The sequence below is a fragment of the Heterocephalus glaber genome, unplaced genomic scaffold (assembly GCF_053883595.1).
Source record: "Heterocephalus glaber isolate CG9 unplaced genomic scaffold, H.glaber_assembly_v1.0 deba00001472, whole genome shotgun sequence".
NCBI lineage: Eukaryota > Metazoa > Chordata > Mammalia > Rodentia > Bathyergidae > Heterocephalus > Heterocephalus glaber.
In genome coordinates this window covers 17222535-17236182 of record NW_028258315.1, presented here as the reverse complement: position 1 = coordinate 17236182, position 13648 = coordinate 17222535, and the positions used below count along the sequence as shown (strand labels likewise).

Sequence of the window (13648 nt, the reverse complement as noted above, 5' to 3'; positions counted from 1 at the left end):
ATATTCTACTAAAGAATTCAGAATAAGTATACATACCATACCATCCAAAGGCCAGCATGGTAAGTGGAAAGACAGGTATGTGATAAAGCAAATAAAAAGTTAATGTCAGAATATGCTGTGGTCTGAATGATGGCATCCCCTCCAAAACTCATGCTGAAACTCAATCACCAAGGTGACAGTCTTCGGCGGGGTTGCTTTGGGATGTGATTAACTCTGAGGCCTGTGCCCTCATCCATGGCCTTCGCACTCTTACAGAAGGGGCTGAGTTTGAAGAAATCACTCTCTTGCCCTCCTTTCCCTTGTGCTTTCCAAAGGTGCAGTGTCCCTCCTCTCTGGGGAATGCAGCAACAAGGTGTCATCTTGGAAACACGGAGCTGCCCTCCCCAACCCTGACTCTAAGAGCGCCTTGCCCTTGACCTTCCCAGTCTCCAGGACAGTGAAAAACACTTCTATCTTTCATATTTGACCAGTCTCAAGTATCTTGTTATAGCAGCACAAATGCACTAAGACAGGGTTTTAACAGGAAGTGGGTATATAGCCATTCATTGTAAATTTTTTTGACCTTTTTGTGTGTTTGAAAAGTTTTTTAACAAGCCATTTCACCATTTTTGAAATTGAAAAGCAAAATTTTAAAATGATACCATTTATTAAATCTCAAATTTTAATGTTCTTTAAAGCACAAACCATCTCTCTTATATCTTATACCAAAGTAACTTTTTTTTTTGGTACTAGAAATTGAACTTGGGACCCTATGCTTTCGAGGCAGGCAGCGGAACCACTGAGCTAAATCCCCGGCCCTCTCTGTTATATCTTAAATAAAACTCTAATACCTGCTTTATTTACATTTATTATTTAATTTATATATTTATTAGTAAATTTATGTAATAGTTCAAGAGTTTGAAGAAATTATAGTTAAATATTAAAGCTAATGATATCAATATTAATAATTAAATTTTTGAAATTTAAAAAATATAGATGAGACAATGAAGCTAACTCATTATTGGCTACTTCTTTTTCCCCAGAATATATCTAAGAAGCTAGCATGCAAAATAGCTCACATTGATGAGCCAGAAATGATGCTGTCACAGTTTCATGAGAATATTATCTCTACACGGAGTGATGGTTAGGGACTGAGCATATCAGTGTAGGGCAGATATGAGCCTCCATGGCTGCATTACAAAAGAAAATCTATTAGATCTAAGAAATAAGACTTCTAAAAATGAAGGAAAAGGTTAGACAATGACTAGATTGGCTATTAGGAAACATTTTATTCAAAATTAATCTGCAGTAATTTTATTCAATTCTATGTAGCAAAATCAGAATATTTTTCTAATTATAACTTAGAGTTTACCAAAACTACAACTACCCTCACCTCATAATATCCCTCCAAGAGTATTCTGAGAAAGCATAATTTTTTAAACTTTTTATTAAAAGCAAGTAAGTTCCTAGAAATCAGGGAGTTTTATGTCTGGAGTTTTTTGTTTTCACTTTAATTGCTCTAATTTGAACCACTCATTCTTTTCTTTTTAGCAAAATCATATGCTTACATTCCTGAGACAACTTTTGATTCTTGTATAGAATCTAACCTAGTTACTACCCTTGAACTGCCACTTTCAAAATGTCCTGAGTTTCTGCCACATTCTAGCAAATCACACTGTACTATCAAAGCAGAGCTCATATATCAAAGCCATATGACCAGATGTTTCAGAAATATGAATCAGTGGTCACAGCCTACCTACTTCCAAGCACATGATAATGAGCAACTTATATGTTTCACCTCCACAGTGCCCTCAATACTGTACCAGTATAAACCAGTATATCAGCATCACCTAGAAGAACTGAGACACAGATCATTGGGGCTCATCCCCAAAGTTTCTCTTTCACTATATCTGAGGTGGGCCCTACGAATTTGTATTTCTAACATGTTCGTAGATGCTACTAGTTTGAGGGCTACACTTTAAAAAATAAAGTAATGGCCTAAAACTAAACTATGCATTCTATGAGAGGTGGGGGAAAGAGATATATGATGGGAATGAAAGTATTTGTCAAACTCCAGTGATGACTGTTGCATGCACTATAATTTGGATGTTGAATCTTCCCCCAGAGACTTGGGTGTTAAAGGCTTGATCCCAGCCTGGCATTATTGGAAGACTGGAAAGTGTAAAAGGAGGAGCACAGTGGGAGGTCTTCAGGTCATGGGAGGCATGGCTTTGAATGGGGCTCTGGGACCACATTCTCTTCCTCTTTCTTTTTGTCTTGTAAGTGGTTTTGCTCCTGCCATAAAGGGATACCTTACCACAGGCCAGCCAATCATGGATGGAATCCTCCACAACCGTGCGCCAAAACAAACTTTTTCTAAGTTGCTATTCTTAGGTACTTGTTATAGTAAAGAAAGCTAACACAGTATGTACCTGAAAATTACCTCACTTAACCTTCACAGCAACTCAGGAGACTGATGTTATCCCCACCTATATAAAGCAACTGAGTAACTTACCCTCAATTCCCATGACTAAAAATATAGCTGTTGAGATTTAAACCAAGATCTAATTGAAACACAGATATCATTTGTTCCCCATTATATCATGATGGTTTCCATGTTGTCAGAACTAAAAATGAGAAAATACTGGAATGTTTACAACTTTAAAATGCTACTGTTTTCTTTCTAAAGGTGATCAATACCATAAATCATAGATAATCAAAGAGAAGGCAAGATTACATATTAAAACACCCTGTAACTAACACATTATGTGGGGAAAGCAGATGTTCCAGGTGTAAAGTACTTTTCCAGCTGCAGTAATAATCTGTGAGCTGTAGAATCACCCATGCACCAATTACCTTCAGCAAGTAAGGATCACTTGGGAGCAACCACCAGACTGAGATCTTCTCGGGAAGCCAGTAACTTCTACAAAGCCAGTGCATGTAAGGAGCAGAACACCAGTGTGTGACAGAAGGACTGGAACTGAACTTTAACTTGAGTTCAATACCTGAAAATTGCTGGCTGCACTAAGAGCTTCTGGTTGTGTAAACCAGACCTCATGATCTCTCGGACAGCGTCCTCAAATAACTTGCCCAGAGTCACACAGATGAAAGTTTACAGCACACGACTCAGTCCCCTTCACTGGAGGTCACAGTCACCTCTGCAATGACACTGCATATTCTCTGCTCTCTGGACAAAGCCTTGGACTTGTTTTTAAACAGTTACTCTTCACATCTGCTTTGTACAGACTAAAATTGCCTGTACATAAAATCAATAGCCAGCTGTCAGCTTTGCATTATATAGGCCATCCTCAAGCTTTAGAAACTCAGGGAGGATCATAAAAACCAAATACGGATCTTCACCCTTTCTTATGCTAACAAATAAAATCTAGGGAACATGTACTATGTGCCAGACCATACGCTATGTATCTTACAGAGGTGGTTATTATTTCATCCAAACAACACTGTGATCCAGGAATTAACAGCAAGGATCTTGGACAAGTTACTTAATTCTGTCTGCATTGGTTTTCTTATCTGTAAACTAAGAGTAAGAGTAATTGAAAACAAAAAAAAGGAGTAGGCTCACATGACATAAATTACATGGTAGATACTCAAACGCCCTTGCTTTTCCTCCCTCCTTGATTTCATTTTTACAGATGAATGAACTGAAGTTCAAAGAGATTAACTAAACACCCTAGGTTCACAGCAAATAACCCACACTTTCCAGAAGAGTCCAGCCAACTGGGGGCTGGGAAGCGATTCAGACCACTGAGGCTTTCATTTAACACAGGTATTTATTATTTATTATTTAATGAATGTATTATTCCATTTAACACAGCTATTTCCATGGAAAAGAGGCACCAACTGTTGTCTGTCCTAATTCCAAGAGCTCAAGTGCTTATTTGGAATCCACAACATAGGCCTTGCATAACCAATCTTTGATGAACTGAAATGTTCAGAAAACAGGATTTTAGAATTAACTGAATTTTCTAGCTAACTCACAACCTTTTTTGGCTCCAACTCACGTAAATTTTTTAAATTTCCTTTTCTACTTGGTAACATCTTGTCATCAAACATAAACTTTTTTGTGATAAAGCCCCTCCCACTGCCTTAGGACTGCTTATAAATACTATTTTCTCATTACTTATGCCACCCTCATAAAATAGATGCAGATCATTTTCTTCTGACTTGACAATACTGTGAATCCTAATGTAAAAATTACCCAAAACTACTAGCCCTGAACATAATGTATATTTTGTAAAGACAGATGCATGACATGCACTTCTTTTGCAACAAACTGCTTCCTCTTTAAAAGAGGAAGAATGGCTTAAACAGTGAGATGTGTTCTTTCCACACATAAGATCAGAGAAAGTGAAAAGTTTGAAAATACCCAGAGAGTCAAAAGAAGGAGTTTTCCCTCTATGGGGTGGGGCTGCTAAGCTGATATAAAAATCGGGAAGGTCATTACAGAGGTGGCTATTATTTCATCTAATACAACTACACATATTTATTTAAAAGGAACGTATCTTTTATTAGGCAAATCTACCTTCTAAAACATTATCCTAGGAAGAGATAACTTTATGTTGCTATAAGAACAAAGATTTTCATTTGTAATAGCAGAAACTGAAAACTACCTTAAAATCCATTATTAGGAGGAACTTCTTTAAATAAATTTTGACACAGCCATAGCATAGAAAGCTATATAACATCTTAAAAGAAGGTAGACTTATGTATTATTACACAGAAACATATCTACACTATACCAGGTTAAACTCATAAAATCAAGTTAAATTAAAGTATCTACAGATAGAAATCTCATTGCTCTATTGAGTGGTGTGTATAAGTACATATTCCTAAATGTGTTTATGTTTTTATTTACAAAGAAAGAAAGAGCCTGGAAGGGAGTATAGGTGACATAATCATACACTCAATATTTTTTGAAGTTTCTGTTTAATTTTGTTTTAAAACCAGCATTATTAAATTTACAATTAAAAGTCTCTAGTTTAAAAACAAGAGAGCAAGGAAAGATGGATAGGAGAGAGGGGAAGAGGGAACAGAGGTTTTGCTATATTTCTAATTAAATTCCCGACAGCAATCAGTGTACATGAAATTGGTCACCAAAAGCTTTGCATTTAGCTGAAGTCCCAGTCTGAAACTGACAAGCATTCTGAGTGGTGGGTGAGGGGGAAAGATAAGCAGCCACGTCCATCCTGTGCCTGTTGGCTCCATAGCTCTACAAAGAGATGAACAGAGGAACTAAAGTCCTATATGCCCACACCTAAATTACTGCCAACTATGTCAAAATAGGTGGAGTTACCTGGAATAGCTATCTGGTGATGGCACAAGTACCCTGCCTACCTCAAACATATTTATAAATTGGCAAGTCAGTCAGTGATTTGTTTGTGATGGCTGAGTGGGCTTCAAAACATGGAGACGCCTAATTCCAAAAAACTGTTATATGAGGAACAAGTATCAGCTCCATGATCTTGAGAACAAGGATATATCGGGGGGGGGGGGTAATAGGGATCAAATTCATCGGCACTCTGCCATTAATCTACATCCCAGCCTTCTTTCTTTTTTCTTTTCTTTTCTCTTCTCTTCTTTCTGTCTTTCTTTCCTTTCTTTCTTTCTTTCTTTCTTTCCTTCCTTCCTTCCTTTCTTTCTTTCTTTCATTTTTGAGACAAGATCTCGCTAAGTTGCCCAAGCAGGACTTAAATTTCTGATCCTCCTGCCTCCGCCTCCCAAAGTGCTGGGATTATAGGCATGAGCCATTGTGCCTGGTTGAAAATAGGGATATCTCTTAATGCTCAATTTGGATCATTAAATAGACAAAATGTATCAAAGTAGTTAGAACAATGTCCTGTAGAGATTAAGTGTTCAATAAATACTAGCTGCTATTATTGTGAAAACAGTGATGGCCAGCAGTGTCTGTCTTCCTAGATATTTTCCCTCAGTAAGTTTGGATTCTAGGTAAAAAGATAAACTGGATCTACCCCAAGTGAAATAAGATCACTAGGTTATGAGACCCAACCGTACAAAATGAATGTATATTAATACAGGAATTAATAAGTTTAATCATATATATGATTAAACAAACTGAAGTCTGCCATAGGAAAATGACCTGGCTGGTAGAAGTAATTGAGGACTCTCATAAGGGAGAACTATGAGGGGAAAAACAAATCTCATGAATTGTTTTAGCAATGTTCCAAGCCAAGCCATCATTTGAGGAAAGTATGGAGACATGATTTCCTCAGAGTCACACAGTTATAGACAGAACTGGAACCAGACCCACACCTGACTTCTTGGCTCGACTAACCTGGGACACCTCACTCACTTCCTCCCGCCCTGGACTGGGCCCTCAAGCCTTAACAAAAGATAACCTTCATTCAAATAATACAGAGCCAATGAGTGGAATTAGACTTCAACCAGTAACAGGAAAATTAGCTTTCAACCAATTTTATTCTAGCAGAACATTAACAGCTAGAATTTATATAGAAATAGGTTTCAAATGAATACAGGAGATCATTTTGAATTAGCTTGAAATTATTCAATAAATGAATAGCCAATATCATAGTATGTCCCAATCTTGGAGGTTTTTCCAGTCAAGAAAACTCTTCAGATGATCACACTAAAACTAGTAGAGCTACATAGTCTAGCTATAGTCCAGGATCTGTACTGAGTGCATTATCTAGATTATCTACGACAATGCTCTCTATAATTGTGCGAGATGATTTATTATTTTCCTTAAATAAAAGAAAATGAAGATTTAGAATGCCCAAAGACATCAACAGCTACCATCTGCTGGTCCAGGTCACTTGCATTTCTAGCCTGGATTATCAGATTTGTCTTCTAACTAGTGTTGTTTTTGTCCTGGCCTCTGAAGTTCATTGGTGAGAGGCAACTGTGATATTAATGTCCTATGTTAATGTGACCGAATGAGGGGGGCTCCCAGATATTTGGTTAAACATTATTTCTGGTGTTTCTGGATGAAGTTAGATTTGAATCAGGAGTCTGAGAAAAGCAGATGGCCCTCTTGAATGTGGCTGGGGATCATCCAATCCACTGAAGCCCCAAATAGAACAAAAAAGGAGAAGAAGGGAGAATTTACTCTCTCACCTGAAGGTTTGTGCTATGGGGCACTGGGCTTCTGCCATCCTCACACTGGGGCATACACCATCAGCTCTCCTGGTTCTGAGGCCTTTGCACTCAAATTGGAACTTCCATTTCCAGTTCTCCTGGGTTTAAGCTTTCAGCCTGCAAATCAAGGAACTTAGCCTCCATAACTGCAGGAGCCAATTCCTTGACAGCTCATTTGGAGGTTCCAGAGAGGAGCACAAGTACTAGCATACCCCTGACCAAAGAGACAGTCCTCTTCTAAAAGGGGTGGTCGTCTTCCTCCCCCAAGCACGAAGCTTCAGGAGGGACACACATGGAGCTGTGAGGGAGAAAGGGGACACCTGCCCAGCCAGCCAGATCAGCCAAACCAACGGGCAGTCATTAGGGTGAGAAATGTCACAGCCAGATCTCCCTCACATCCACAGGAGCCAATTCCTAACAATAAATCTGTACCTATATGTGTTTTGGCTACTGCTTCCTGTTCTCTGGAAAACTCTTACTAACGCAGTGATCCATTTAAAACACTGCCAGGTCATGTCACTCTGTGGGTCAAAGTCTCCAAGGGCTTCTATTCTCTCCTTCTGCCTTCCTACATACACACAGACATACATGTGTGCAGGCAAACACACCCCGCCAGCCACACTGGCCTCCTCACTGTGCCACTAAACACCAAGCACAATTTTGTTTTGTTTTGTTTTGGTACCAGGGATCAAACTCGGGTCTTTTCGCTTGCTCAGCGGGTGGCGAAGCCACTGAGCTAAATCCCCGGACCCACACCAAACACAATTTATAACTTCCATACTGCTTCCCCTTGTCTAAAAGTCTCCTTCTCCCAAATATTTATGTGGCTTGGTCCTCTTTTCCTTCAGGTCCCTGCTCAAATGCTGCCTGATGAGTGAGACTTCCCTGCCTATCTGACACAGAGTTGAAACCCCACCCCTAACAGCACTTATGACCTCCCCATCCTGCTTTGTGTTTTGAGAGGTCTTATTACAATCCAACTTCTGCTTTTACTTGCTAGCATCTGCATCATGCACTAAAAGTTGAGATCTCTGAAACCAGGCCTTGACCCGACTATTTGCCATTACATTCTAGCCATCAGAATTATGCGTGACACAGTAAATATTTGTTGAATAAATGAGGCCTGGACTACCAGACATGAGACCCATTCTCTTAAATGCCAAACCATACAGGCATCCAGGACAAGAACTTCTTTCATTAGGTGAGAGAGGGAGGGACCTAGAAGACCTAAGGTCCCTTCCGATTCAAGGACCGCAACGCTGTGACAAAGTCACTAAGGCCTTGATGGTATGGTTTTCTTTTGCCGCTCTTTCCTATTTGCCACACTTTACTACTTTCCATGAATAAGTAAGCAGTGAGCACGAGGTGTAGATGAGATCATAGGTCCAGGAAGCCAGCTCCTCCTTGAATCATGTCTAATCCATCTCTCATGCTGTTATTATTTGCTCTTATTCCTCAGATGCCATCTGACCCAGCTGTGGCTCAGTCGTCAAGGGAAAAACAAACCACTGAAATTGGCATTTTAAACCAGTGACTTAGCTGATAAATATAAAAGCCATTATGCAGTTATCATTAAAACTTTAACTGATACAACAATGAGTACTTAGAAGTCATTTTACAAAGACAAAGTTATTGACTTACCTGTTGATCACCTAAAAAACAATTAGGGAAAACCACAAAACTAATCTTGCAAGCTAGTATATTTTAGATCAAAAACTTACAAAATAATAGAATGTTTCCTTCCACCTATTAATAATAGAAGACATGGAAAACTGGAAAGCTAGAGAATTTCAAAATTTGGCAGATCACATGACCAGAAAAAGGGACAGAAAACAGTTCTGTGACATTAGTCTGGAATAAGATGCCTAAGTTTTTCTTCCAGTTCAGAGAGTTCTCAATAAAAGATACTTAAAATGATGCTCCTACATGAGAAACTCAAAATATTAATAATTTAAAGGGCAAAATAAAGGAGAGATGATAGGAAGCAAGAAATTATATATACATATTTCCCAAATCAAATATAAACTAGTATGGGTCACAAATATACACTAACAAAAAATAATACTAGACTAACTTATCAAGCTAACAAATTATTATTATATTCTAACTAGGGGTAAGGAACTCTTAAACAAATGGCAACTTGAAATACTTTTTCATCTGAACCTTTTACATCCATCAAAAATGTGCTCACTGATTTACTTTTAAAGTCATATTATTTTGTTTTTCCTGACCTACTTTTGGAACTGCAGTTTAAAAGTCCAGCTGTAATCCACAGTTTGGAGGAATCCAGTACAGAAATATTCTCTCTCTCTCCCTCCCTCCCTCTCTCCTTCTAAATTGTTAGTCTATGGTGTCTCCACATATAGAACCACCTTTTCATAAAAGGTTAATGAGAAAGCCAGTCAAATAAAGTCAAATCTCTATAAGCTTTCCTTGATCTAAAACATTTTTGAAAGGCAGAACAACTCAGTATAAAATGAAACCTAGGAAGGAAGTGAATAATGATAATACCGTCTTACTATGGGCTTGGTGCTACACCAGATGCTTTATTGAAGTTCTCATTTGATGCTTCTTATAACACCCCAAGAGCATTATGAACTTCTCTTTCCCCCATCTTACACCTGAGAAAACTAAAGGTTGGAGAAGCCAAAGAATTTGCCCAAAATCATATACCATTAAATGGCAAACTTGAGCCCGGGTCTTCTTGTATAGTATCTGCATGGGGGCTCTTTACCACTATGCTATATTGTGAGGGATGAATGGAGCTGGGAGGAGGCAAATGGCAATTCTTTCTCTAATACAGAGACCAGGTAGAAGCCAGGAAAGAAGCATTGCAGGTTCCTTCCTTCCAGGCTTACCAGCAGCCCATGTGCATATATACATGTGCGCGTGTGTGTATGCACACACACAGCAGATCATTCCAAACTGTTAATGTCTCCCAGCTATCTATGGGTTTTTCTTAAAGGTCACCCAACAGGCCCGTAGGGAAAGCAGGGCTTGGTCTAAAATTTTTTATATTTTCTCTCACTTTTTAAACAGTGGAAAATCCATTTGGCCCAGAGAAATGAATAGTAAAAGGAGTTCTAACAACCTCAAACCAATAACATGTAATGGAAAAAAGGCAAGAATATGGCTGGAATTTATTTTCTTTTCACTCAGCACATCCTGTCTTTAATCTGAAAGGTAAATAGGCCATGCCCAACATACCGACTCTTTTCAGGTGAAATTATCTAGGTTATAGAAACATACCACAACTATTTTTTCAATATTCCTTAGGTCATGGCTGTCAAAAATAGTGTCCAAAATAAATCACAGGCAAATATTGCTCACAAGAGAGCAAATCCACAAATTTCACTACTTTGATAACTGACTTTTGTGAACTTTCTTCTTTCACATGAATACAAATTGTTCAGCATTATCTGAAAGAGTCACAAAAAGAAAAGGAAAGTCTGAATGTTTATATTTAGATTATTTGAAGGAGAGAGAGTAAGAGAGAGAGAGAGGCAGACTGAGACTCTTTGCCATCCCTGAGATGTTTTAACCTTCACAACACAAACAATCATGCGCCACCTCTTTCTGAACCCCAAAGTACCAGCTTCTTTGGCTCTATAATATATCGCGTGATCTATGATTCTGCTCGTGATAGTAAGAGCTTTGTTCATTTTTGTCTTGTACACTCAACTTCCCTTGCTTTTATACATTTTTTCTGTATATTCAAGCTGAGATGATAGTCTAACAAAAACCATCTTTACAAATAAAACAGCCTTTAACTAGAAACTAGGTAGATTAATGGTTTGTTTGAAGCAATATTCATTATTTTTTTTTCTGGACATTATTTAAGTAAAGAGTTACCACTGTGAAATAATTTAAAGCAGACTTTCAGAACACCAGATGTGGGCAAATCAGTAGTTATTCCACTTAAAAAGGTAGCAATGTCAAATGGAAATGCTCCATCAGAAGTGAAGAAAGGTCCTCCAGATTTCCTCTTAACCACAAGATTGCTTAGTTTCTAAAAGGCAAGTTTGTATTACATCTCTCTAAGAACAAGAGGACATGGTAGGTTCCAGCCAATGTGACTATAGATCATTTCATTCAACAATCATCAAGGCTGTGGTCCATAGCATATGCTTGGAATGTGATGCACCTATTTAAAGGCTAAGTCTCCCTAAAGATAGGAAATGGGCTGGCTAACATTCAGTAGTCAAGTTGATCTCCTCATCTGGCTGTTCTGCACTCCCAGCATATACTGCACTTCATATCTGAGGGGCTGTGAAGGGTTCCAACACCTTTGTTTTGCAAAAGATAAATCAGAGGCCTGGAGATTGATCATTTGCCCCATCACACAGCTGAGCTGAGAAGAACTAGAACTGGGAGCACAGTGACCTTGGAAACCAGAAGAAGTAAAGCTCCCAGCAAAATGGCCAGGATACCCCAGAAAGGATTGGACAAAGGCAGGATGTACTAAACACTTCATCAAGTCCATAAAAATATACCAGCAAAGCACCAAACCCAGCAGAGGGGCCATTACATTTGGGCAATGGACAAGAGCAGGGATAAGGGTTGGGGAGTTCTTAACAATGCCAGTAAAACCATCTTCAAAACATGCTATTCAGGAGGAGTCTTTCTCAGTCAGTATTTGGGAGAAGTCATCCAATCCTACTTAAAAGTGGAAATTAGCTGTAGTGGCATATCAAAAAATATTACAAATTTCTTTTCCACCTTGAAAACACAAAAGATATTTGATATCTTTAATTTGAATGCAAATTAAAGCCTGGTGGTATTAGATATATTTTACAGCTTTTTTAAAAAGAAGAAATCAATCTCTGATTAAACAAAAAAAGAAAGTAACATTTCAGATGAGTTTTATTCTAATTGCAAATGTACAGACACAAGTATAATCATACACTCACAGCTTATCATTTCAGTAAATCACAGGTAGTAGAGTAATAGGAGTCTAGGGAATGTTAATGTTTATAGGAACAAAACGTTCCAAAATTGGAGTGGTACCAAAAATTTCAAGCCATGTGACTTTCTGCTTTTGATTGTTCCCTAACAATGAGGAAGTACAAATCCAGATGACAGAATAATCTCATTGTACTAACTCCTACCCTCAGATTGCTAAAGGAGAAATGAGAAGCAGTTGTGTTGTTTGTAATAAAGAACTGAAATCTACTGAAACGGTAATGCATCAGTGTTAACTCCTTATGCATATGAAATAAACCTTTGCTTGGGTGTTCTTTTCTCAACACTGATGCACAAACATGAATTCTGCACTATGAAATCTCAGAGGAAAAAAAACTGAATTCCATAACTTCCTTCTAAACACTTGTACCATCAGAGAAAATTTTCCATCCCAGTTTTCACCAAATGTTGCTTCTGACTCATTTGTTTCAAGGATTAGCAAAGGTCAGAAACATGTATGAGAAAGACAGAGAAACAATCATTTTTTGAAGGACAGTATTCGGAAACAGAGCAAGACCAAAGGAAACCAAAATTGCTTTGAAATGACAAGGCCATTTCCTCACTTCCTATAAAGCAATACTCACTGGCAAGATGAGGAAGAAGAAGAAACATAAACATGCCTCTCAGTGAATCTCATTCTTGACCACCCTATGAAAACCGTCACATCCTCTGAGACCCCTCGATTCCCTTTACCCAGCTCTCCTTTCTCCCTAAAAACTCATCACCCAATACTTTATAACTTACCTCTTTGCTACAATTTTGTCCTCTGTGGAACTTTCTTTGACAGACTATAAGCTCCGTAGAGCAAAGATATTTTGTGGGTTTTGTTTCTTTAGCTGATAAATCCTCGTGCCAAGAACAGCTCCTGGGACATGGTGGTTGCTCAACAAGTATATGTTGCAGGAGCAAATAATACTATTCTCTGCCATTTGAATCCTATAGCAATTCATCAGCCTGCCTTCTATCTTTATACCTTGATCAATCAACCTTCAAAGAAACTCATAATAAAGGTCACAGGCTGGATATCAGGCATTACACCTAAAGAGACAGGTTTGCCCCAGGAGATCCATGGAGTTCTTTTTTTTTTTTTTTTTAGTTTCTATTTTTTATTAGTACATGCGGTTCTCTTTTATCATGTGGAACAAAAAGCATTCACCATATTGTGGAAATATAGCAAAGAGATACGACAAAGCAAAGCAACTGTCTACTGTGTGCTTCATAGGAATGGGTAGGAATATGGAAGAAAGGTCAGTAAACAAAGTAAATTCTCCACCATTCAAAAATAGTGAGCTTCTTAGAGATGATAGTTAACTAAAACACATTAAATGTTCTGTATTTTGTTCCTTTGCTAGAACTTTAAGAATAGAGAAGTGCTACTTAACCCCTCAATAATAAATTTCATATACATATTATACTTACCAGCTATACTGGATTTACCATACAAGATGCTGCTCAAAAGAGATCCCGAAGTAGGATTGCTTTCGAAGCAGGATCACACTGCACCAAACCTTGGCCTCTCAGTAAGCCACAGACAAGTATCCTGTCCTTTTATGACTTTCCCTTTGTACTTTTC

At 38.2% G+C, this 13648-nt stretch overlaps 1 protein-coding gene across 11 annotated transcripts in view; it reads right to left on the bottom strand.

The window, feature by feature from the left end:
* Nucleotides 1–13648, bottom strand: part of Rnf144b (ring finger protein 144B) — a 191803-nt gene that overhangs the window by 56397 nt on the left and 121758 nt on the right. Inside the window, exon 1 of one of the 11 annotated variants that reach the window (XM_021260585.2) lies at nt 2836–13612. The exons of 9 other annotated variants lie outside the window; for them this stretch is intronic. In XM_021260585.2, the coding sequence (XP_021116244.1) occupies nt 2836–2919 (84 nt within the window). In that variant the 5' untranslated portion in view covers nt 2920–13612. Of the gene's footprint in view, nt 1–2835; nt 13613–13648 lie in introns of those variants that run through there. One more of the 11 variants, XM_013073271.3, reaches the window with a different exon arrangement.